General features: G+C 32.0%; 1 protein-coding gene across 33 annotated transcripts in view; it reads left to right on the top strand.

Moving 5' to 3' along the window:
* The window catches only part of Rims2 (regulating synaptic membrane exocytosis 2), a 418,336-nt gene that overhangs the window by 269,349 nt on the left and 121,009 nt on the right, over window positions 1-27,978 (top strand). For 6 of the 33 annotated variants that reach the window (XM_042673021.1, XM_042673024.1, XM_042673017.1 and 3 more), the window contains one exon: window positions 18,650-18,679. The exons of 24 other annotated variants lie outside the window; for them this stretch is intronic. In XM_042673021.1, the coding sequence (XP_042528955.1) occupies window positions 18,650-18,679 (30 nt within the window). Of the gene's footprint in view, window positions 1-11,431; window positions 11,448-12,052; window positions 12,079-18,649; window positions 18,680-27,978 lie in introns of all 33 variants that reach the window. 3 more of the 33 variants (XM_042673022.1, XM_042673033.1, XM_042673031.1) reach the window with 2 other exon arrangements.

Raw genomic sequence — 27,978 nt, 5'->3', positions numbered from 1 at the left:
ATATCTGATAACATAAAATAATGGCAATTTTAATTGCATAGCTATAGACATGTATAACTTTCTCCATTCTGAATATCTAATATTCTAAATTCTAGAGTTTCCCACATCTTCTATTTTTCTGGAATGTTATAGGACTAACATTTTATGGAATATTGTAAAGATGAATTTCATTTTCATATAGCTGAACAATGTTTCCATTCATCTGTTCCCTCTGTCTCAGACTAGTTCATACAAGTACTGAAAACTTTCACAGTACTCATTAATTGGCTCCAAAAGTGAAATTATTTTTGAGGATAGCATTTATCTGAGGACATCAGCAATACAGTATCACTTTTGTTTATATTAGCTCCATTAACATAATGGAATTCATTTGTTGAATCAGTTTGCCATTTTGTCTCATCTTTAATTAATTACTAAACTGCTTCATTTGAGCACTTAGCATAGAAGCATACATATTCATTTCTATTCCTTTTTCTGTAGGAAGTATATGCTTGAGTCTGTGTTCGTTAGTGTGTCATGCTTAATGCATGGATTTCTCTAGTGTGTGATTTTTTTCCTTTTGCAGTGCTTGGTTTTTTAATTTGGATTTTAATGACCTTAATTATTATTCATTATTGTCTGTTTTCAATGACAAAGACAATGGGGATAAAGCACCAAGCCTACCTAATAATGGGAAAAAAGGCAAGTCTAAAAAAAAAATTAATTGTTTTTTATATGTTATATATCTTCATTAATATTTGTAATTGTGAATAGACTTCCTTAAATTATGGAAGTGTAAATGCAAGTATTCATCCCAATTTAAGTTATTCAATATTTAAGCATATGATCATTTTATTTCTTAATAAGAAATCCATCTTTAAAGTTCATATTAATCTTCCTATAATCCTGTGTTAGTCAAATATTTATGATAAAATTAAAAGGTTTGCATTGTTTTATTATATTAAGTTGCAAGCTTCTGAGGAAAATACGGGTGATGGGTTATTACTCATTTAGAAAAGCACAATACAGATATTTTTTATTCAGAAATGTTTTTAAATTGAACCTCTTTAAAATATTTAAAAGTACAGTTTTAAAGTAAAAAATAAAACACTTATGAGATCAAAATAATGAACAGAAATAATAATGAATATAAATAATTCAACTAAACTCACAATAATAGGAACTATATGTTTTGAAGTAATTGATAACCAAATATGGTTTCATACATTGATTTGTAGTGTCAACATCTTAAAATGTTACATAAAAATTAGCATTTTATTGTAATATTTGGTTCTTATAATTGAGCCAAATTAAGGTGTGAATAGTTTTGTGCCTTAGATGAAATGGTCAATAATCAATATTTTTTTCTTGTCTTCGTCTTTTAATAGTAGTATTTATGATGTACTATGTAAGATCCAATTATAACTGAAATTAATTTAAATTTTTGTTGCTTCAATATTATCCATTAATATGTGTACTAAGATATGATTTTAAAGGTAAAAATAAGGTAAAAATTTGAACAAAATTAAGTCAAATATTATAAAACGTGTATATTTTAAAAATCAATCAAAATTTAAGAGTTGTTAACATTTAATTACATGTTTATATTCTTATCTAAAATTGATGTTCATAGTTTTTGCTGAATTCCGATAAGGAAACTTTTGATGTATTAAATATATATCAGTGAACTGAAAGATTAAAATATTTCCTCCTAAGTGTTCAGTCAGTTATTAGATGCAAAGCATTTCAATTACTTTTAATGCCATTTTGTATTCAAGTGACTTTTAATGTGTTAAGATACTATGTTTAATGAAGTCATTAGGTTAAAGACATTTACTAACTAATATAATGTTCTCTCTCACTAGCTTCTTTTGTTTCTTGATCTTTACTTGCCTAGAACACTGTGACACTATTTACTTCTAGAATGTTCTATTTTCTTGTTATTTCCATTGATCTTGTATGCAGTTCATATTGGTAATGCTTATGGAACCTCACTGTCCCATACTCATTCCAAACTTATTTTCTATCAAACATAAAAATGTTAATATTATTGAGGGCGCACACTGAGCTGGTATCACATACAAATTTCAATGAGAAGTAAGTTAGTGGAGAAAATTGAGTTGTGAGAAGAGGATGCTAAAACATGTGGTAGGGTAATAGGTATGTTGGAAGATGACAGAGATGAATTCTATCCATTCTAAATAACATTACTTGCAGTAGAGATAATTATATACTTATTTTTTAAAATAACTTGGTATATTAAATTGCTTTGAACAATACTCTTCATATGGTGTTAGTTATTATTACTATAATTTCTTAGTGCTGTTGGTGTAAGTTTCTATTTTTAGTACAATCTAAAGATATTAATTTTAGACTTAAAGTTAAGTTAAATCTGATTATAATCCATGTTAGTACCAATTATTCAATGTATGTGTGTATTCTTTTTTCATTTTGTTTAGAAATTAGTATTCTTGGTGCTATTCTTGATTAACTAGCTCAAAAACAATAAATAATTGAAGTTAATAAGATTAGATGGAAGCCTAAACTATTTCATAATATGTTAGAAAGTTCATGTAATTCATTTATATAAATTCAATATGTGTATAAAATAACTGTACAAAAACTTAAAAAAAGTTTTCTCAGAGAAAACTTTACTCTGCTAGGACTTTTCAAGTTTCATGATGGTTTCAACTTATTTTACATCTAAGTGTTTTTGACCCTTTTCAAGTTTTTAATTTCTCTAGGTCCTCAATATCCTATACGGATTTTTCCCCCAAGTCCTAGGGCTTGATTTCTGAGCCTACGTGCGTTCCCTGAGCTTTTTGTTCTAGGTTAGCGTTCTACCACTTGAGCCACAGCACCACTTCTGCTTTTTCTGAGTAGTTTAGTAGAGTCTCATGGACTTTTCTGCCTGTGCTGGCTTGGAACTATGCATATTTCAGCTCTCTGAGCAGCTAAGATTACAGGCATGAGCAACCAGCACCTGGCTCCTATGAGGATTTTAACCCCAAATCATGGGTTTAGAACATGTTGAACATGTTGAAGTTTTGTACCTCAAATAATGTTGTATCCATCCAATCAGTTGTTTATCTTGTTATTGTTGTTAATAATGCTTGGTTTGAAAAGTTAGATACAATATAATTGATTAGTTTACTGTTAGAATTTTGTAGTGAATAGGATTTACTACAAAATAATAATTCATATACATAAATAATAAGTATAATAATTCATATACTTAAAGACAGAATGGAAAGATGGAAAGAAATATTGTAATGATGTATAATTGCCTATATTATTATAAATATAGATAGCCTTTTAAACAAGAAACAAAGGACGGAAGAGAATGGAAGGAGGGAAGAAAAAAGGAAAGAAAGAGGTAGAAAGGAAGGTAGGAAAGAAAAGGGGGGGAGAGGAAAAGAAAGAGGAAGGGAAGGGGAAACAAACTAACAAACAAAAACAGGTTACAAAGACATCAAACTGGTGAAGTAACTTTGGGAGTCATTGTAATGGATGGTTGTTCTGAAAGCATTCAAAGGAAGTAGATAATATGTAGGCAGATTATGTATAGACATAGATGTAGGATCTTGGCTTCATTTTGCTGCTCTCTATAGTCTTGTACATGATTGTTGTATAAATAGAATATCACATTCGTGGCTTAACTCCTAAATTGGATTGATGCCTAGAATAAATTTTATAGACTTGTTAGATACTTCCTAAATATCTTTTCAAACATAGGAATGACAGAGTGTACAAAATTAATGAAGAACAGGTATATTTTAACATGTCAGTAAAATGTGCATGTTCCTTGAAGATGAACATTTAATCATATTGGTGTTATAGATACGTAACTTGGTGAGATTGAAGGATGAACTTGAAAGAGAAAAGACTAAAGATAGGTGACCATTCAGAGCATTTCAATCCAACAGTTGTTAACCTAAGGTAAGACAGAAGCTAGAATAGAGAAGTACATTTAAGTGTACTTCAGATTTTTTCTCCCCATTCATAATTTCCAAGTTGATTCACTTGTGGGAGTTAAATCCCAGATAAACAGTTATTTTCTAATTTCTTTCTCCACCATTCCCATTCTTTTTTGGAAGCCTTTACTCTTTAATTTGTTCTTTGTCTCCTTTTGTTCATCTGATTTCTTTTCTTTTCTTTTCTTTTCTTTTTTTTTTTTTTTTGCCAGTTGTGGGGCCTGAACTCTGGGCCTAGGCACTGTCTCTCAGCTCTTCAGCTCAAGGCTAGTGCTCTAGCACTTGAGCCACAGTGCCACTTCCAGCTTTTTGTGCTTATGTGGTGCTGAGGCATCGAACCCAGGGCCTCATGCATGCAAGGCAAGCACTCTACCACTGAGCCACCTTCCCAGCCCCTGTTCATCTGATTTCTGTAGTTCCAAAGTCTCAAGTGAATGATCAGTTAAGAAAGAACTCTCTTCTGTTTTCTAACTTTTTGCAAACTTCAGCCACTTTTCAAGAACATACATAGCTGACATCCTAAGTAAAATCTTAAAACTACCTTTGTTGTTAAAAGCAATTTAATCTTAGGAAATTGATACGATATATGAGGAGGAATACGGACTTTTGGACTTAAGATCCAGGCCTATCTTAACAGTCTAACAACTGTGTGAATCAAGACCCTTAACCCGAGATCATTCATCTAAGAGAAGGAAATCAGTACATTTCTCTCATTGCCACTAATGCTACATTGTGAACCAAATACAGTAATGTTTGTTAAATTATTTCTTTGTTAAGTGAGATAATTATTCTATTCTTATAATTACTAACAACTCTTTACTTTATTAAAGACATTTCTATATTTCTTTCCTAAATAAATACATATTGAAATATAAAATAAATGACAGATTCATACAGTGAAAAAGCAGGAAGTCAAGCTGAAAGAATGTATTAAGTATGGTTTGATTGCCATGTATGTTAACAGAGAACTATGGGTAAATAAACATGTCTGTGAGTTTATAGCCACACTGATCAAAATTTCTGAAAGAGAACTCAATTGTAAAATGAATACAATGTGTGGAACCAAATACTTGGTAAAGAGCCACTTTGTAAAATTCAACTTCATGTTGAATTAATCTAGTTATTAACTGGGACATAGCACATTTTGAAAAGTTGCCAAAAAAATACTGTATATGTGAGAGATAAGGGTTCTTCTGCAGGTAGATTGCGTTTTTGCAGTACCATTTGTTGAAGAAGCTGCTTTTTCTCCAGTGCATATTTTTGGCTCCTTTTGTCAAAAATCAGGTGGCTTCATCTGTGTTTTTAATTTTGTGTTTTCTTTTCCCTTGGTCTTCCTGTCCGCTTTTGTACCCGTACCATGCTGTTTTTGTTGTATGACTCTGCAGTATAAGTTGAAGTCTGGTATTGTGGTATCTCCAGCATTTGGTGTTTTTAAGGTAGAGTTTAATAGTAGTAGGTACATCTGTGGGGACAACTGTGAACTCTCAGTACCTTCATCATCTCTGTAGTAGTTACTTTTCCACAAGTTCTAATTTTACTAATATGTCTAGAATTATAGTAATCAAGAGGTGCTCTGTAATGTTAGAGCTGGAAAAACCTTACAAATTTTTCAGCTTTCTCAGTCAAAGAACTTACAGATCTACAGTCATGCACTTATTTAATAGTGGCAACATTCTGGCTCGTCTAATGTTATATCAGTTACCTCTTCTATCAGCTTATCTTTAACTATGATATCAACTCAAAAATGGTGTTTAAAATTTAAGTGTTACATTTAAAATTTTTCTCCACACCTCAGAATATACTGTCAACCAATTAACGTATTTCTAAAGTAAGCAACTTATACCTTTACACACCCAATCTCACTTCAGATATAGCATGTTACCTACTTTTTGAAACATCAAAAACAATGAAATGGGTCTGGGAAGGTAGCTCAGTGGTAGAATGCTTTCCTTGCATGCATGAGACCCTGGGTTTGATTCCTCAGCACCACATAAGCAGAAAAAAAAAAAGCAGAAGTGGCGTTGTGTCTCAAGTGGTAGAGTGCTAGCCTTGAGCTGAAGAGTTGAGGAACAGTGTCCAGGCCCAGAGTTCAGGCCCCACCACCAACAAAACAAAAACAAACAAAAAACTATGAAATGGTGAAAGGTGAAATTACTTTTAGAAGTGATTACTTTGGCACTTGATTTTATGCACAAATCTGTGTTTATTGGAAGATAACCAAAAGGGCAATCAGCAGTATCGACAAATATTTTTATTAATGAGTTTCTTTTTTCCCCCAACATTGAAAAACTAGTCTGTTGTTTCTTGTGTTACTACAGAATACATTTTCCAATTAGCAGATGGTTCCTTCATTCTTGTAACAGAAGGAGACAATTGGTATCTTGGAATTTATTAGATAATTTGTATAATGCTATAAGAGGCTTAGAATTTCTGTTTCCACTAGAAGTTGATTATTGTGGACTATCTGTATCCATAATGTTTATTATTTTCAAATTCTATATCCTATCTTTATCAGATTATTATTTACTAAGTGGAGAATCAAGAGTTAAATTATACACCTGATATAATAATATTTCAAAAACAGTATGTTTATTTCCTTTCAGTACATAGTTGATTCTGGACCAGAATGTATTTCAATTATTAATAACATTTATTTGAGTTTTAAAAATTGGAAAACATTATCAATCCTAATACAAAATACAAAATAGTTTGAAAATCACAGATCTTATGTTGCAGTGTAGTGTTTCTATTTTTGACTTTGGCTTTATATAACCACGTATCTGTTTCAACATTATAAAATGCCCAAGTATTCTAACATTTATGCTCAAAGATAGATAAGGCACCATAGTATAATGTATGGCAGAGTTTAGCTTTGTGAGATTAGAATGTGCATAGAAATGCCTACTTGCTTTATAGTTAGCTTTAGAAATGTGAATAAAAGTAAAGGCAAGTGACAAAATGTATGGTTATTGAGAACAAGATTGAGTGGTGGACAGTTCATCTCTTTAATATAATACCAACAAGGAACTATATAATATGTACTCCCTCACTTTCCATCTCCATTACTGTTCTAACCTACTTTTCTATTACAGTCTTCTTTGTTCACTGTGTTCCAGCTTCTGTGACCTCCACACTTCTCCAGAACATACCAGACATACTTCATCCTTAGAATATATACATTTTCATGTTTCTACCTCAAATATCTTCTCATATAACTGCCTTAGTTTCTTGTGATTTTTACCCAGAAGTTGATTTTATAGAAATGACTTCCCTGGCTATTCTATCCAAAATGTCATCATCTCTTGCATGTTTCATTCCCTTCTTACTCAGATCATGTTTGTCTTTTTAGCCCTTGCCATTGTCTAAGTCCAAATGTACTTTACTTGCTTATGATGTTTGTAAGCTATGTTTTTCTCAAGGAAATATAATGGTATAGATATTATATAAATATTATATAGATATTATATAAATATTATTTATAGGGCTGGGAAGGTGGCTCAGTGGTAGAGTGCTTGCCTTGCATGCATGAGGCCCTGGGTTCAATTTCTCAGGACCACATAAGCAGAAAAAGCCGGAAGGTGGTGCTGTGACTCAAATGGTAGAGCACTAGCCTTGAGCTGAAGAGCTGAGGGACAACGCCCAGGCCTAGAGTTCAGGCCCCATGACCAACAACAATGACAACAACAAAAATTATATACATATATATACACACATATATATTATTTCTTGATTAGTTGTGAGGCTTGAACTCAGGGCCTGGACGCTCTCTGAGCTCTTTTGCTCAAGGCTAGCGCTCTACCACTTTGAGCCACAGCCCTACTTCTAGGTTTCTGGTGCTTAATTGGAAATAAAAGTCTCATGGACTTTCCTTCTTGGGCTGGTTTCAAAGCATGATCCTTAGCTCTCAGCTGGTACCTGGCTTAACATTATTTTTTATTATTTTTTTAAGGAGTAGTTCAAAGGACTTACCATTCAACAAACCAGTTTATGAGACTATAGAGTCCTGAATATTTTATATACAATTATATCCCTATTACCTAGTTGTGCAAGGATTATAGTAGATGACTAGTATACATTTGCTAAAGCAATGAGTTTTAATCACTAAAGAAATAATTATAGACAAACTTAGATAAATCGTATAATAGGTTGCATTCAATAATACTAATTTGTCACTAGTAAATATTTTTGTCTTACTGCATCAAGTTTCTGTGCAACTGTTTTATAATATATATTTTTTCAATTATGAGGTCTAGGTATATTAGAAAATAACTATTTTTCTTATATATTGAAATTTATAGTTTCATGATATATGTAAATTTTGCTATAATTACATATAAACATTTAATTTTATCACAAGAAAAAATAAGTAGTGAAATTTTTATTTTTAAAGTAAAATTAGTGTTAAATAATATCAATAAATAAGTGGCCATTATTTGTGAAGTCATTTTATCATTAAGTATTATTTTCTCCATGCCTTGGACTCATTAATTTAACTGAAGTATAATGAATAAAGCTTAAGGCTTTGGATTTTGAAATAATGAAAAATTAAAAGAATATTCCATTTTTTCTATTTAAAATATTATGCTGCATAATATGTAGTATATGTGAGAATTTAGGATAAATACTCCCCAAAATACCCTTCAGTTTCTGAAGTAATTTTGCACATTAATGGTTATGACAAGGTCTGATTATTGTTTTCTTGATTTATACTAGAAGTTACATGGGAAGACCAGCAGAAAAAGGGGAATGGTACAATAAGTGATGATAAACCATTGCCGAAAAAGCAACACCAATCTGAGCCAGGTTTGTCAGGGTTTGGAAACCAAGTGAAAGCATGAGACTATAAACATGGCATTTCATGCTTTTTAATGTGTGTGTTCTTGTTGTACCTCATTTTTCTCACTTTGGTGTGAACTTTATGTGTGGATCCCATGAGGATTAGAGTGGTAAATATTTTAAGATTTATTGAGAAAAATACCTGTATAGACATGGGAAAGACAGAATTGTTTTATTCTGAATTAGAACTAATGGTTATCTACTTTACTTATATTTGATTTTACCTTAATGTGGAGATACTTGCTTTCCTAAACAGTACTATAGAAAGTTCAAAATACTATTTAAAGTGTATCTTTATAAGCTATTCCTATTTTTAAGTTACAAATGTTATTATGATATTTATACCATAACATAATGACATTGATTTATATATAATCTTTGTAGCCCCAAAATACTACCAAACCACAGCAAAGAGGATGGATGGGAATAGTTTATGAATTCAGCTAAAACTTCTTTAATAATTAATTCTAACAAATTGAAATGAAGTGTTTTTATTTTTTGCACTTCTTTTTTTTTTTGAAAAGATATGAATAAGTAGAATATAAAGTCTCTGATTTTTGGAGGAAAAGAAAAAGATAAATGACACCAAGCAGACATCAATCAACTAAATAATTAGTATTTCTTTTAATTAGTAATTAGATGGGAATACATTGCATTTTTTGTTCTTAAAATTCAGTTGAGCAGCTGGGAATGTGGCTTAGTGGTAGAGTGCTTGCCTAACATGCATGGGCCCCGGGTTTGATTCCTTGGTACCACATAAACAAACAAACAAAAAATTAAATAGCACAGTTGAAGTTGTACTCATATTTGAATTAGCTATCTTTAAAATGGTATAAATTATTTTTATGCAATGACTCATTTCATCTTAGAGCTCTCAAGTGTATATTTTTAAATATACTGGAAATGTGGTTCAATCCTATAATTCTGTCTGCTTGGAGGTGGATTGGGATTGTAGTTCCAGGTCATCCTGGGCAAAAAGTTTGTGAGATTCCATTTTAGCCAATGGTTGGGTATAGTGACACACACTTATCATCCCAGCTATGTGGGAAAATCATAATCAGAGGATCCCATTCGAATTTGGTATGGATATAAAGCAAGATCCTATCTCAAAAATGACCAGTGCAGACAGTGCTGGTGGAGTTGCTCATGTGGTAGGGCCTGCTAGGATGCACAAAACTCTGAGTCCAACCAGCAGACTACCAGATCTGTGTGTGTGTGTGTGGGTGTGTGTGTGGGTGTGTAAGAGAGAGAGAATGAGAGAGAGAGGGAGAGAAGTTGCTATTAAGAAGAGCGTGCTTTGAGAAAACTTACCACATACCATAGTAAGTCTAAAAACTAAAGAAAGGTGGCAAAGCCCAAATGACAGTCTGAATTTGGTAAGACATTATATATCAAAAATGTAATAAACTAAAATATATACTAAGAATTCAATGTTTTCATGGTTGGAAGAAAAGTGTTTTTTTTTTAATCTTCACTTAAGATTCTATTTTAAGCAGGGTTACTGGTGGCTGATACTATCTTCAATCAACTACCAAAAAGCCGAAATGATGCTCAAAGTGGTAGAGCACTAGCCGTGAGCAAAATAGTTCAGAGATGTTGCCCAGGCCCTGAGTTCAAGCCCCAGGATTGACCAAAAAAAAAATCTATTTTTTAAAATAATGATTATCTTACTATATTTAGGCAGATTTTAAAGTAAAAAGTGTAAATGATGTGGATTATGACTTATGTAAAATATAATAACAACAACATTAGAATAAAATTAAATAAACTCACTATAAAAATCTTTCAAGCCAGAAATGTTGCTCTGTAGAGGACTTCTCTCTCATGAGCAAGGAGCAAGGCTAGATTCCTAGAGCTGCACAAAAACAAAATCTTTCCTTGCTGTGTTATGATATTGTTCATGGTCATAAGCTAGTGTTCGTTTGTTTTTTGTGCCATACTTAATACATGAACATGTTTGTGGCCATATATTTCTACATTTGTATATTAAAATCATGAAACTACAATGGTTAGCTAATAATTTAAATCATACAAGTGAATTTTTAAAAAAATTAAATTATCTTTAAGTAGTTGTTCAAAGGAGGCACCATATAACAAAACGATTTAGAATAGAATGCATCTTGATCACTGTCACTCCCTCCAATATTCTGAACTCCTTTAGCCCACACCTGCCCTTAATTCTGTGGTATGTACAATAAATTCTCGGCTGCATTCTCCCCCTCTTTTCCCCTTCATTCATCTACACAATGAAAAATTGAAAAGATCTACTTTACATTTTCTAGTTTATGTTCACATTTACTATTTATACTAGATATTTTCACATGCATTATATGACATATATTCTCCTACGTATGCAGTAGAATAATATATAGTTTGTAGAATGTTATATTTTAGAAATTATGAGGTTTCCTTTATACTTTGAAAATTGATTCTCAAATTCACACCACAAATATCAAAAAATATACAATATGTTCAGGCACTAAAATAAATGTTAAATTTTAGTGTTACATAAATTTTTGTTTGTTCCTAAGAAGAATATGTAATGACTATTTTTAATGATTAGAATTCTGGAGTGATAAAAAGAAAGGGAAATAATTGGATATCATATGGGGCTGGTTATGATTAAACACCATATTTGTGAGCCTTTACAGAAGACATGTTTAGAATCATTTATTTTGTATTGAACAACATTTATTCTATTGATAGTCTATTCTAAGAAGTGCTTTATATTATAATTTTTATGCACTAAAACCTGAGCAATCGTTTCTAATTGTTTAAAGTTCCTTATTGGGCATTTATTCTGGAAACTTGTGGGGTTAGAAAGTTTCCAAAGACTTGAGCAAAAGCCTGACATGTAAAAGTAGAGATGTAACAATAGCATATATTGTTGTCCTTTTTTATTGCTGTTCTATGAACGTCTAGGCATGAATATGATTGTAAATTTTATCCAGTCTAGAAGTGTACCATTAATAAAAGTAGCACTTAAGTCTTTTGCTTTAAACAGAGACTAAGAACTGAATGTCTAACCTGCATGGCATACTTTAATTAGTTGTTGGATGTTAAACATCATGGAGTAGTATCTTTAAAAAAAAAAAAAAAAAAAAAGAGGAGAGGCTGGGAAGGTGGCTCAGTGGTAGAGCGCTTGCCTTGTATGCCTGAGGCCCTGGGTTCGATTACCCAGCACCACATAAGCAAAAAGAAAAAAAGCCGGAAGTGACACTGTGGCTCAAATGGTAGTGCTAGCCTTGAGCTGAAGAGCTGAGGGACATCGCCCAGGCCCAGAATTCAGGTCCCATGACTAGCCCTCCCCCCCACCCCCCCAAAAAAAGGAGAATAAAAAAGAAAAGTTTAGACTTGGAAGTTGGCTCAGTGGTAGAGTGCTTGCCTCGCATGCATGAGGCCCTGGGTTCGATTCCTCAGCACCACATAAGCAGAAAAAAGCCAGAAGTGGTGCTGTGGCTCAAGTGGTAGGGTGCTACCCTTGAGCTGGAGAGCTGAGGTACAGTGCCCAGGCCCAGAGTTCAGACCCACTACCGACAAAAGATAAATAAATAATTAATTAATTAAAAAAATCCAAACATTTCTGAACCAAGATATCCTGAGAGGTTGCCAGCAAAGAGAGGTGGTTTATTTTAGTCTCTTAACTGATAGCTTTATAGATGTAAATACTTGAGGAATATAATGACATGTCATATTAATCCCTTTTGATTAATAACTATAAATATAAACAATGATTAAATACTACATATAGTTTTAAACTTGAGACTTTAATGTTTAAGTCTGATCGTGCTCATGTAGAATGTGGATTAGATTTTTTTGAATCATAAAGTTAATAAAATTCTTAATATAAATCAATCATTCACAAGTATATATAGTCTGTAATTTTTAAATGTCTGATTTTAACAAGCAGTGCTACTAAAATTTTAATGTTATTGTCAAAGTGATGTACAGAGGGGTTACAGCTAGATACATAAGGTAGTGAGTATGTTTCTTGCTTAACTTGTTACCCCCTTCCTCATTTTTCCCTCTTTCCTCCCCCACTTCCCTAATTTTTCTGTATGTTTTTATTGTAAAAATGCTGTACAGAGGGGTTACAGTTATCTAAACAAGGTAATGAGTACATTTCCTATTGAGCATTGTTGCCTTCTCCTTTATTTTGTTTTCGCCGTACCATCCCTTCCCTCCCACCTCCACAACTACCCTCCCACCTCCTCTGAAGGGTTTTTTTGTTGTTGCTTTGTATGTTCCTCTCCCATGGTATAACCCCTGTTCTCATTGTATTTGATGTCGGTGCCCTGCATCTTGTATATACACTTCTCTAATTCGGGGAGGGGGGGGAGTAAAAACAAATAAGGATACAGGTTGACCCATTGTAACAATGAGATGCACAAGACACTATGTTGAAAACCAACTTTTTTTGTTTTTTTTTTGGTCAGTCATAGGGCTTGAACTCTGGGACTGGGCAGTGTCCCTCAGCTATTCAGCTCAAGGCGAGTACTCTACCACTTGAGCCACAGCGCCACTTCTGGTTTTCTGAGTGGTTGGTTTATTGAAGAGTCTTAAGGCCTTTCCTGCCCAGACTAGATTTGAACCGTGATCCTCACATCTTAACCTCCTGAGTAGCTAGGATTACAGGCATGAGCCACCAGCACCCGACCCCCATAAATTTTTCTAAATTTAATTTTTTTGCCAAAGTGATGTACAGAGGAGTTACAGTTACATACTAAGGTAGTGAAAACATTTGTTGTACATTGTTACCCCTCCCTCATTGTTCTCCCACTTTCTCTGCTCCTCAATCCCTCTTTCCCCCATGTTATAAAGTTCATTTCCAATATAGTGTCTTGTGAATATCACTGTTGCATTGGTTCACCCTTTGTCCTCTGTCTCACCATTTTGTTCCCCTTCCCTTCCCCAAATCAAATAAACGTATATACAAGACACAGGGTACCATAATCAAATACAGTGACAACAGGGGATAAGAAGGGGAGGGGGTAGGAGGATAGAAACGAAAGAAAAAAGAAATAACTTCACACAGTACATTAAAAACAACAACAAAGAAAAATCTCTTGTTTCCATATCTTGGAGTTCATTTTGCATATCATCATCTTATATGGTCGTATGTACATAGCTATTGAACTATTCTGATCCTCTGCTAGGACTGTCCTAGACATATACTAATTATTACAAATGAGGGAAACTGGAGTCTGTATACTTTGGGTCTGGCTTACTTCTTAATATGATTTTCAAACCTACCAAATTTTATTCATTATTATCGCTCTAAGAATTTATCTGTACTTCCATTAAGTAGAATTGTCTATGAACAAAACATTTCTGCATATTTTAGCCTCATTTTTTACTTATGCAGAAAAAGTTGACTGGGATGCAATGAAATGTTTTAGAACTAACACAATTTCACAAATTCTCCAAAAGGAGAAACTTTTGGGAAAGTTACTCTTGGACTTAAGATATTCAGATTCTGTTTGGAAATAAAATCTTAAATAATTTCTGGTGTGTTTAATAATTGATATTCATAAGAGTATTGCCAAACTTGTTTTTTTATTTTGTAATATATTTTCTTTCTAAGATATATGGGTTGACTTAGCCAGTTTAATTGTAATTACTCTGAAACTATAATAATGCTCATATATTGCTGTATATTCCTTCAAAATATGTCTGGTGGCACTTTTTTGTCTGTTTTTTATTTTGGACAAAATCAGGGCAGTTAAATACTTTGTTGTGGTAACATGGTTATGTAATATTTTGTAAATGCAAAATATTCAAAGTAACAATTTTTATTATACTGCTTACCATAACTTTAAATTTTTCTTGAATGTTTTTAGCATTATGTATTCTATTCTTATTATTGATGAAGAATAATGTGATGTAATACCAATGAAGCATTAGTCTATAATAAGTGTATTTTAAATATGTGTAAATATTTTTAAGATAATTATCATGTTGTATAATCTGGAATTAAAGCTACAGGCATCTTCAGAAGTAAAAACAATAATCCATTTGTGTCTCAAAGACCTAGTCCCCAAGACTCATACAGGCACCAAAAGCCAATGATATCCTCCTACTAAGTAGATATTTATATAGGCTTCTTTTTTTAAAACAATTTCAAGGAAGGAAGGAAGGAAAGGAAAGAAAGGGAGGAAGGGAAGGAGAAAAGAAAGAAAGGAGAGAGGGAAGGAAGAAGGAAGGAAGGGAGGGAGAGGATAGGAGAGAAGAAGAAAGAGAAAAGGAAAGAAAGGGAGGTCCAGGGGGCAAAGGAACTAAAACTCAATGACCTAAAATAAATTTACATACTATGGCAAGCTTTTATTTATGTGCGGTTTCTAGTGTAAACTTTAAAAACATGGCATCTGTTTCTTTGTATCAGAAACATTTGAACACAAAACTTAGAATATGTGCTAACTCAAATACAGTTAAATCTGATAATGGGACTAAGTATATGCCTGTTGTAAATGATGATAAGTGGTAATATCATTAAAACAGATATCACACAATCTTGCCAAAATTACATTTGTGGATAATTATGGTGGCTCTATGTATTTGCCTTTTTAAGGAAAGTTGATTACAGATAATCATTTCAGTTTGAATTTAAGGTGAAATGTATTTAAACATAGTAGCTGGGGAAAAGTTTTGGAGTTATAAAAAACTTTACATGCTGACATTATAACCATTTTCAATTAAGTGTATATACTTATATAATGATGAGATATACATACTATATAGTCTTGAGTAGAATTTTTATTTTAAACATCAAATGTTGCTAGCTTACGAGTATATATGTGTATTCTATTTTTCTTGATTAAAAATCTTTTTTAGGATACAACTTGATAGAACCTTAAATTTTATATAATTTCTTGAAAAATATTGTTGAAATGGTGCTTGAAAAGTTTATTGTTTAAGAGGTGCTTAAGAATTATTCATTATATTTCATAAATTCATTTTAGTTTATTCTGATGTATAAAAGTAATTTATTTCGTGTAATATAATGAATATCAACAACACAGAGCACTGAGCATTGTCTTTTCAAAGTGTGTGTGTTTAAAGCAAAGATTAAAACCATAATGATGGCAGTAATGGGCACCTAAGAGCAAACTTTACTATTCTTACTCTCTTCTCAATTATTTTATTTATCTTTATCTAGTTATATAAAGGAAATTTGTGCTTAAGTGAAGAGTCTGATTTTTTGGTTATAGAGAATTCTGGTAACTGGTTCAAAGAAAGAAGAGTTCTCTTTCAAATTGTCCCTAACAACACCAAAAAGTACAATATTTGACTGTGTCATACTAATGATCAAAGGAAAGGTAAAGAGATGGAAATGGTAGAAGATATAGTTTAGTTTCTTTCAAGGTTCACTGAAGTTTGCCATTCATAATGTATGTAAAATCAGTACTCATTGCTTATTACCATTTACATAAAATATGATTGCTCAAGTAAGATCAAGGAAAGTTTCTTTTAAAATTAGGGCACTTTAATGTAAATAATATGTAACAAAATGTGTCACAAGGAAAGCAAGAAAGCCTGTCATATGTTTTAACTATATTTGGTATAATTGTAGTAACACATTTGTTATTTACAAGAATATTCTGCTAAAGTTCTATTTTCATAAGCTCTGTTGTAAACTCCTTATTAATCATATTTGTATAAACAATAGGAAATGATTTAATGGTCTTTTTAATCAATAGTGACATCATTGTTGATATTTCACTTTCATTCCTTAATGAATAATACAAAATTTGTAGAACATTGAAAAATTATTTAATATTCGCTCCAAGAATATTGTTTTTAGAATATCCCTTACAAGAAAGAAAGCATTGGTGTGTTTGATCAATTAGGTCATTTAACTTCTTTTTGAAATGTTTCTCAGTAAAATATTATATAATATACATTCATTTCAGGGATCATCATGAGAGGATTTAATGTTTCTTCCTGGTTTGACTTTTTATTTCACATTTCTTTATTGGGTCATATAGCAACTAGTAAAAAGAAAATGAGTAATCAGGAGGCTTCTGCGCTATTCTGGCATTACCATTGAACTTGTTTTGTGATCCAGGGTAAGTCAGTTGAACTCCCTGTGCCTCTGTTTCATGAGAATAATGAATGAGTTGAGCAGAATTTACAATGTTCTATAGCTATACAATATGAAAAACATTGTGTCATAGAAAGTAATTACCATGGAAATAATCCAAGAGATAGAAAAAAAACTTGGTGGAGAAAGCTGCATTTGTTAGTGTAGTTTTCATGTTTTCTAAAAAATTTAAATGGTGCCTTAGCGATGGAGGATATTTATGTATATATATATGAATATATAATTTTATCCAATTCATAACAGTGTCCATTCAACAAATGAGGAAAACTATGTTAGTACATATAATATATACAGTAAATGTGTCTAGAGAAACTTCGTATGTAAACAATAAGCAAAATATAACACAATATAGCATTGGCCAATGTTGTTGATATGTTTGTTTTTTTGACACCAACTTTAATAAATGGGTGGGTTGAAAATGGAAAATTATATGGCATATGTCATTTTAATGTGTATGAAAAGGAGGATACAAAGGTTTTTTGTTTTCTTTTTTTCCTTGTGGTCAAGCAAATTAACAGCCTTCTGTTTGTAATACAATTCTATAGTGGAATTGAAACTAGGATGCTGTGTATGATAGTCAAGCATGTAACCACTGAGCCACATCCTCAGCCCTTGGAATGCAATTCTAAGGGGTGTCTGATTTTGAATGTAAATAATGTGCTTACAGAATAATAAATGGAAAATTGCTGTTTTAAAGTGTGCCAGTCCTTTTCCAGTTCTCATTTCTAAGAAAAAAAGGTTTTCTTTCTTTTTCTATAAAATCCATTTTCTCACTAATCATAAAAATATTTGTTCTAGGAATTTTCTTAGGAGTTATATATTCCAACATGTTTTCCATATATCAATCAAAAACCATGAAACAACAATTGCAGAACTGAACGTGGTATTTAACGATTTTGTGATAACTAATTAAAGCTAAGTAGGTAACTGAAATGGGCAATTTTGGCTTCATTATTATATATGTGAATCATATTAACACTATCCTACTAATACTTTGAAAGAATTTTTTCCAATGCTCACGATACTACATTTTTTCTTGCTATTAAATCACTGTATAAACTTTTATTCTCCAATAACAATGGTGAAAGAATTATTTCTAAAATGTGCCATTTCTATTTCAGTAAATAGTGGGTTTTGTGGGTAAACTTTAATAGAAGTTTCAGTGATATGTTTGTTGTGTTTATAAGAATTAAGTATATAGGCATTATAAATTTATATTTTATCTAAATTTAAGATTAACTTGAATTTTTAATAATAAAACCATCTTATTATTCATCCTTAAAATTAGTTTTATTTATCAGTTTGTAGCATTTTATGGTATCATTTTACTGTGCTGAAGCTATTCAATGAAAATATGGTTGTATTTTATTTTCATACATTCACTGGTTAATTGAGAAATTTACAAAAGTATCAGTAACATTTTTTCAGAACTACTTCTTGTGGTCATTCAAGTACCATTGGTTTTACTATGTCTTTCTTTAACATCTGTTCAGGATTGGCTGTGCATAAATAACTGCAAACTCTTGAATTTTTTTTTGTACTAACTTAATTTTTCTGATTCTGCTAACTTAACTAATTTGCCATCAGCTCTTATCTATTCTGGCATGGATTCGATTATATCCTTCCTACCACTGCACACAGGGTTCTTTCTCAAAATGACTTGGGTCCCTTTCCTTCAGTGTCACTTTTACCTTTTGAGTATACCCACTCATACCCATCTCCTTTGTCTATGTCTGTCCATATTACGATGTGACCACAGAAGAAGTGGACTCAACAAGAAGATATGCAGGTCTGTCTCTTCTACTGTTTTCTTTGCTATTTTTATTTATTTACTCTTAACCTAGAAATTACCATTTCTATTTATTTCATCATTTATCATTAATTTCCAATATAAAAATATTAAATCTTGCAAGTATTTTAGAGATTATAAATGTTAAACTGTATATAGAAATTGCTCTAACTAAATGGATAAAATTAAAACAATTTTATATAGTATGTAAATAATGAAATGTTTCTGTGACTGGATAACTAGTGCAGATGAAAAAGATAAACATGTCTTTGTACACATGTGTGAGTATATATATATAATAGTTATGGAAATCATAAATATAGAAGTCAGATTAATGTTAATCAAAAATTATTTTACACTGACTTTAAAACTTACAGTTACCCTTAAAACTTCACTTCAGCTTTTCTACATAATTCTAAAAGTATTTTACTTCTGTTATAAGTTTAGCAATATTCTAGGCTTTGGAGGGTTCAACAGACCTCATACATGCCCTAAAGGGATTATTTTAAAATTACAGAGGAATTAAGAGATGTTGGAAAAGTGCTATTTTAGTACTATATGGATGATTTCTACAAATCTATAAAGTTGAATACATTTTAAAATAGAGGTCCATTAAATTATTTATGTTCATTCAATATACATTCATTAAACATATACTATGTGCTACTGTGCTAGGTCTTAGAAATAACCAGACAGTGGAGAGGATGGGAAGGGATGGGAAGGGGAAACAAAGGAGGAGGCTACAATGCTTGATAAGAAATGTACTCATTATCTTGCCCATGTAATTGTAACCCCTCTGTACAATATTTTCACAATAAAAAAGAAAAAAAGAAATAACCAGACAAACAATAGGTTCCTATCCTTGTGGATTTTTTCTAGTGTCTATCTAATAAATAGGGATAATAATTAATTCTAGGTTAATACAATATAATAATTATTGTTCATAGACTAATGAATCACAGAAGATGACATGATTTCTACTAGGTATGATTGATGTTAATTCAAAAAAGACAATAAAATGGATAATTATTGAATTGAATATTAAAAGCTAGAAAAATGTTGGCTTCTCACATAGGGCACAGTTGATGCAAAGAAAACAATATTGCCAAAAAAAAAAAAAAACAGGGAAAAGAAAAGAAAAAAAGAAAAATCTCTGGCAAAATAAACACAGGATTCATGGACCAATGTGTTTGCTGTGTAGGCTTTAGAAGCATATAAAGCAACAGAATAACAAAGTTAGGTATTTGTTTCTGGAAAAATTAGTTTGATAACTATGCAAAAATTGGTCTATTGATGAGTGTATCGTAATACATCTCTGTTAAGAGATAGTAATTAGCCACCAAACTTGGTTAGAGCTACCTGTAATCCTAGTTATGAAAGAGACTGAGATCTGAATAGGTTCAAAGCTAGCCCAAGCAGAAAAGTATGCAAGACTCCATCTCCATTTATCTAGCAAAATGCCAGACTGGATATGAGGGTCAAGTGGTAGAATACCAGCCATGAGCAAGAAGCTAAGAGAGGGGGCTGGGAAGGTGGCTCAGTGGTAGAGTGCTTGCCTTGCATGCATGAGGCCCAGAGTTCGATTCCTCAGCACCACAAAAGCAGAAGAAGCCGGAAGTAGCGGTGTGGCGGCTCGTGATAGAGAGCTAGCCTTGAGCTGAAGAGCTGAGGGACAGTGCCCAGGCCCAGAGTTCAGGCCCTACAATCAACAACAACAACAACAAAGAAGTTAGGAGATCAAGAGCATAGGGACTTGAATTAAAGCTCCATTACGAACACAGAGAGTGAGGAAGATGGAGGGGGGAGTGAAAGAGAGGAAGAGATGGAGGAAAGGAAAAAAGAGAGAAAATAGGGAAGAAAGGGAGAGGGAGGAGAGAGGAGAAGAAGGGAGGGAGAGAGAAAAATTGTCTAAACTAGGGTTATCAGTAAAGGCCATCAATAAATGAGAAGTTAATAGAATCTGTAAGTCAGTCATTTAGTGGTCCTTATTAATAGAGGAAGAAGAATAAGTAACCCCTAGAAACTGAAATATTAGATAGGTGATGGTATATTTTATAGGGAATATAGCTTGCATGATTTTTAGGGGAAAGGTGGAGTTCATTTTGGAGACTGGTTGAGTGTAAGCTTCATTTGAGATATGGAATTATAAATATCACCAATTGGATATATGAAACTGGAGTGAGACGTAAGTACTAGAGACAGAATTTAAATATAGTCATGGAGTATTATTGTCAGTAAGTAGTATAAGAAGAATGAAGAGAGAGTTAAGCACCAAAATTTAAGGATTATCAACGTTTAAGAAGCAAATGAAAGAATTAGAACCACAAAACTATGTTAAAAAGAACTTTTAGAAGCCTGGCACCGGTGGCTCACGCCTGTAATCCTAGCTACACAGAAGGCTGAGATCTGAGGATCAGGGTTCAAAGCCAGCCCGGGCAGGAAAGTCGGTGAGACTCTTATCTCCAATAAACCACTAGAAAACCGGAAGTGGCGCCGTGGCTCAAGCGGTAGAGCGCTCGCCTTGAGCTGAAGAGCGCAGGAACAGCGTCCAAGCTCAGAGTTCAAGCCCCACAACTGACCAAAACAAACAAAACAAAAAAAAGAACCTTTAGAATAACCATAAAAGATTATGTAAGTTATTTTCTTATCAATACCACCTATTATTACTTTAGCACGAATATGATGGAAATCATTTCAGAGGTTTATTTTTCTGACTATTAGATCAAAGTGTATATTTTATGTTTTAAGCCACAATCATAAGGCAGTTCGATTGTGAAAATAAATGTATTTACTGCCAAATAGTTCTACTAATGAAATACAGGAATGAAGCTAGTTACATTGATACTGGCCAGATAGTCAAGTATAATCTTAGCATTTATTCATTTAATATTATATACTTTATTAAGTAATATTGTCATACATTTAACCAGTGTCTCAAATGAAATAGATATGTACATATATAAATACATATTTTATATGACAGGTCTCGTTGATAAAATATAATACTGAAGTTTAATACACCAAAGCTTACAAATTTTCAAATAAGAGAAAAGAATATTAAGAAAGTCCTTAGAATTTAAAAGTAGGAATATCTAGATTTGGTCACTTACGGAAAAATAACATTTTAAATGTTGATGGGGTACAATGTTTTAGAGTAATTTTTAATAGACATAAAATTCCTTTTGTATGGGAAAATCTTGAATTTAAGATGTTACTGCTAAAAATTCTAATTACCCATTCTGAAAACACTTTAACCTTTACCTAGGTCTATTCTTAATCTTGATTCTCTGTCCAACAAATTTCACCTAAGGATTTTTTTTTTTTCTGTAAGAATTGTCTGTCAGAGAAGCAGTATGGAGCAGACTCCAGGACTCTACTGCCTATTCATTCTACTACTTTTCTTTGTGATCTGTGCCTCTGATTTCTCACCTATATATGGAGATAAAAGTAATACGCCCAAATTTATTTTATACAGTAAAATAACTAATATGTAGTAATGCACACTAAAACATTACATTTATTACACTTGAGCACTAGAAAAGTGAAGCTATTATTTTATGAAAATACAGCAATTAAAATCAGTTTCACTTTGAGCCGCCTGTATTAATGCTCATGCATTTTGCTGTGTTAACAGTCTTTGATCTACAATTTTTATTATACATATTATTATACCACAGTTATGCTAGTTGGTGGCTGCTGGCCTGGAAGCTAACAGTCATAGAAACATGCATGTCGGGACTACTGCACTTGCAGTCTTTGATTGTTCTGAGCCCTTCCACCTGGCTGGGAAGAGCAAGAGCTTTACAATAAGATAGATAGTCGTTCTAACCCCCTCGCTAGGCACTTGTCTTCTGGCTGGCAGCTGAACACTTCTTAATTAAAATGTAAGCATTTTTGCTGTTTTGAGCATCAGACCTAGGACATCATGCAAATTACTAAAGTGGTCTGTCACTGACCTACACACTTGGTCCCTGCTTCATCCCATTCAGATTACTAAAACATCACTTATTTTATCTCCCAACTCACGGCCCAAATGTATTATCACTTCATAGTAATTTTCACCGTGGAAAATGTAGGAAATTACTATTAAATTTTTCTTTCTACTTCTTGCATTTAAAACTTATTTCACTTTAAAACTTAAAATTAATTTATCATCATAATTTATTTTAGTGATTTTTTTCTAAGTGTTAAAATTTTAATTTCTCCCTGTAAGGTTTCTGAATAATTTTCCAGGCACAGTATTATCATCTTACTAGATATGCTCTTTGTTTGAGATCTTGTAATTACTAATTTATATTATTCTGATGTCATACCTAATATAACTAAATTTTATTTATTGAATAATATCTGGAGCCTTAAACAGGTAGAATAAAGACTAGAGTCTTAAACATGTAGAAATGAAAAGTATAGAGGTAATCTATATGAAGGTAATAATATCACAAAATCTGTTGGAGGGATTGCAACATTTGGGTTTTCATTTTTTTACACAATCACTATTGTTCATTTTTAATACACAATCTTTATGAGTTGATTAGCATTCTCATAGGAAACAAATCAACAGACATTAATTAAACAGCTTTCTGAGCAAATGTCTGAATAATTAAAAATATCAAATTCTCACCATGGTTTTGGAACTATGACAATTTAAAAGTAAGCATTAAGAGTTACTAATAGTAAGACCAAAAAAAGAGGGTGTATCTCAATTTTATGTGAAGAATATACTTATATAAATATTTAGTTATTGTACAAGGAATTTTTTCTAATAAGAATTTCCATTATACATAAGAAAAGTCAAATTATTTTGATGAGTACTTCCAATTTTACATGTTGTAAAGTAATATTGTCAATTCTAGGTCTATTTTAATTTTGTTTTTAAATAAATGTAAATGTAATCTACCTGTGTTTTAAGTTCCTTTACCATGTTCATTTCAAACTTTCCATGCAGTCTTGAGACATATAATAGTGGATGTAATTGAAATGTATGTTATGACTAGCTGTGTTATTATATACAGACTTAGACTACAGAAGTGTTTAATAAGTCAGTATATCAATAAGAAATAAGATGGGGATAAAAATATGCAGGGTAATGATATGCTAGCTACTCTGAATTAAACCTCTCTTATGAAGATATTTATCTGTTAAAAGGTAGAATATTTCAAAGACGTGGTACAAATAAGAGTAGTTTAATAACAATGAATTTGGTTCATGTTTGTTTTATCAACCATCATTGCACTTTTCTTAGAATCAATTTTGATAATCATTTTACCTATTCTCTAAGTGGTTTTCAAATAATGCCCCCTAAAAACATTTTTTCTAAGATACAAGGAATTGGTTTTTACAAGTTAAATAACAAAGTTATTCGAAAGTTGATAATGTTTCTGTCTAAACTTGTCACTGTACATCGGGAAAAATGAGATAGCAAAACAATTTTGCTTCAGCTAGCCTAACAGATGTTTTGAGATTAGATCATTTTCTATAAATATTTTCCCTAGGTTAAGTTTGTAGCTTAATGAATCTTTCAGTAAACTTTTTCAATTACGTTTGTATTCTGTCTCTCTGCCATGCAGGCTCCGGCTTACACTTTCTTCTTTCCACCTTGTTTTCTGTCTTTTTCCTTCCCTGATCTCTACCTCCATTCCACTTCTCTCTTTGCCTTAGTACACACAAACATTCTCTGGTGATTGCCTTCACCATATTTTCCAGGCACAAAACACCGATATCCTCCAACCACCCATGGACCAAATGTATCCTGTTTTAGTATTAAAACCTATTATTAAACCTAATATTAATTCCAAGTCCTGAGTGGGTAGTCTGTTTGCTGGATTTAGATGTCAATATTAGACACACTATTTTATTAGCCTGCCTGATTGTCCCTACTAACTTATCACAAAATAGTTCAAATATAAATTTGACATCATGGAAAAGAATCTAAGATTTGTCTATAGCATCTCCCTTGAAGTTTTATATCCCTTCCCTTCCCTTCCCTATTTCCTTCCCTTCCCTTCCCTATTTCCTTCCCTTTCCTTCCCTATTTCCTGCCCTTCCCTTCCCTATTTCCTGCCCTTCCCTTCCCTATTTTCTTCCCTATTTCCTTCCCTTCCCTATTCTCTTCCCTTCCCTTCCCTTCCCTTTCCTGTACTAGAGTATGTGGACTTGGGCCTCACACTTGCTAAGCAGGTGGTCTACTGTTAAGGGATGTGATGCCTCCAACCCTTTTTTGAATTATTCATTTTTCAGATAGCATCTTGCTTCCTGCCTTGGTGTTTACATGGATTTTGATACATCTGTTTGAGGCTTGCCATCTTAACTGGGCTGACAGGCATGCAGTATCACACCCAGATTCTTCCATTGAGGTGTTGTCCTCTCAGCCTTCCAGATAACTAGGATGGAAGGTGTGTCACTGTGTGCCACTCTAGCTATGGATTGAGATGGGGTCCTATGAGCTTTTCTGTACAGGCTGTCTGCAAAACATTCTGATCTTCGTCTCTCAAGTAGCTAGGATTGTATGCCTGAGCTAGTGCAAGTCCCCAAATCATTTAATTTTATTGTTCAGCTAATAGGTATAAAGTTTCAATTTCCTACATTCTTGAGAGAAAACAAAAGTTAGTTTCATATACAAATATATTATACAGTCCAATTAATTTTCCTTGATTTGAAATGTGTCATTTTCCAGTGGCCACAATACAGATTTCTTCACAATTAATTAATTTGGAAATACATAATACATTAATCTATATATTTTAGTTGTACAATTAAGATTGAAATTTTCTTCTTTGAAATAGAATATTTTTATCTCTTCAAGTACTAATACTGAAATACTTTCCTATATGCTGCATAGTTGTTTTGAAATATATATTTCCATGCTTTTTGTCAATTTACCTTGTTCCATTTTTGTTATTTTTCATATTACATCTGCTTTTAGTAAGTAATTTATCTTTAAAGAGTTCTTTATGAGGTTCTAATTTATAAATATATGAAGTTTCACTGTAAATTATTATGAAGAAATAGTTTTCAAATTCCTTAAAATAATTTCTTACCTCATATTTGAAAATGTTAATGTTGAAATTTAAAAACATATCGAACCACTCCTATATTAATATAAAAATTATATGTTTGTTACTATTCTTGTTGCACTATTGGGTATTTAGCTCTGGATTTCCTGCTAATTAGGCAAATGCTTTACCATTTGAACTATACCCTGAGTCTTTTTACTTTAGCTATTGTTCAGATAGAGTCTGAAAAATAGGTCTTGTGCTTTTTCTCAGGCCAACCTTAGACTTTGGTCCCTCTCCCTTCACCTACTAAATAGAATAGCTGTGATTACCAGCATATATTATTACCTCCTGCTGTTCTGTTTATTGTTGTTGTTGTTGTTGTTGTAGTCATATTGTTTTTTTAACCTATGTTGCCCTAGGACTCTGATCCTCCTATCTCAGTTGCAATTACAGGTTTATGACACTATACGTGATTCTTTTTGTTACATAGCACTTTCAATCAATACATCTAAGTGCTTGTTTAACAAATAACTTCATATCCTTTTAATAAATTAAGTAATGTAATACTTGTGTATTGTAAAAAAAAGGTAACTTTTTCAAAACCATTTTGGTATTCAAAGTGAAAAGTTTGTACTTCATATAAGCATTTTCTTTCCTTTAAAAATGACATTTTTCTCATGAAAGCAATACATAATAATGGAAAAATTATACACTATATATTAACCCAAATAGAAAATTAAATACAGCACATTTACTTATTGTATATGTACTATTCACAGTGAAAACTGCTAAAATTTCTTCTTTATATTTGATTTAGATTATGTGTATATGTATGTTTATGAATATGTAGTTTTAAAATGATAGTTTCTAAACTAAAATATCATATCTACCATATAATCTCATAATCATAAATTGTAATATATTTATTTCCTATATATTTATGATATATAAAAACAAATACACTATTTTCATCATTTTCATGGATGTGTACTATTCTACAAGTATATCTTATACAGTTAACTAAGGCATTCACAGTTATTAAACAATGGTTAATAAGTATTAAACAATGGTTAATAAGCATTTTTCCATGCTGCTTTCCTAGGAATAGATCCTAAGAAGTGAAATTTAATGCTTTAAAGTAGTATAACCACTTTAATTCCTTTAATACACATACAAATTGTTGCCTTATTAAGTAATTTACCTCTTTTCATGTAAATTATTGACAGCATATATATTTTTTTATTCTGATAAAATGAGTTTTTCCATTAGATCTTGAAAGTAAACTTGATTTGAAGAATCAAGGACAATACTTTCTTTCTGAATTACACTGCTTTATAAAATAAAATCATGACTTAGCACGGTGGTGTGGTGGCTGTGATACCAGCTATCTGGAAATCCGAGGCAGCTGGATTTCTAACTCAAGCTGTATCTAGGCAACATACTGAGATCCTCTTCATACCTTGCTTATGTGTTTCTTCTTGTATTTTGTTTGGTACATGCCTAAGCAGAGACTGAAATATTTCATGAATACTTGATCTAACTCTTATGTTGGTCACACTCATTATTATTGTCTGTCATCTTCCATGTCATTTCTTATTTTCTTAGAAGAAAAGTTTATAAAATAGAATTCAGTAGGGCTGCTCTCTCAGTGATTTGCTACAGTAATGTGTATCTCTTATATAAATAATATACTTGATTTGATTCTAATAGAATAAAACTTCAGATGTTTTTATTTAATATTCCAATCACATTGATTATATCTTATCTATTTTTATAAAAGCAAACTACATTTATTGAAGCCAATCTTTTTCTATTTTGTATCAGTTAAAATTGTTTCATAGAAGCACATTTCAAGGCTAGGGACCCTTTGTTACTGAAGTCTTATATTGGTGCATACACTCTTAATTCTTTAACCAGTAAATAAATTTAATATATGATTATAATAGAATATAATTTAGATGCTGGGTGTGGTGTTGTATGTCTGCAATTCCAGCTACACAGGAGATATAGGTAGGAGGATACAGGTCCACAACTGTCATAGGGTAAAAGTAATATCCTACCTGAAAAATAAAGGAAATAGACATAGCTCAAGTAGTATAAGATAGCCTTGTCTACCTAGCAAGAGGCTCTGAATTCAAACACCATTATTACCACCAAAAAAAGAAAACAAAAAAGTAAATTACGTTATGAAACCTAGATATTTAATGATTTTTCTACATATAAGTTCTTGATATGTTATCTGTTAAATTTTTGAACAATACAGATTTGTTTTCTAACGTCAGATCGGTCCTGATAGATCTTAGT

Source organism: Dipodomys spectabilis, unplaced genomic scaffold (genome assembly GCF_019054845.1).
Source record: "Dipodomys spectabilis isolate Male_0828 unplaced genomic scaffold, ASM1905484v1 ptg000783l, whole genome shotgun sequence".
NCBI classification, from domain to species: Eukaryota; Metazoa; Chordata; class Mammalia; order Rodentia; family Heteromyidae; genus Dipodomys; species Dipodomys spectabilis.
This window is presented reverse-complemented; position numbering and strand designations above follow the sequence as displayed.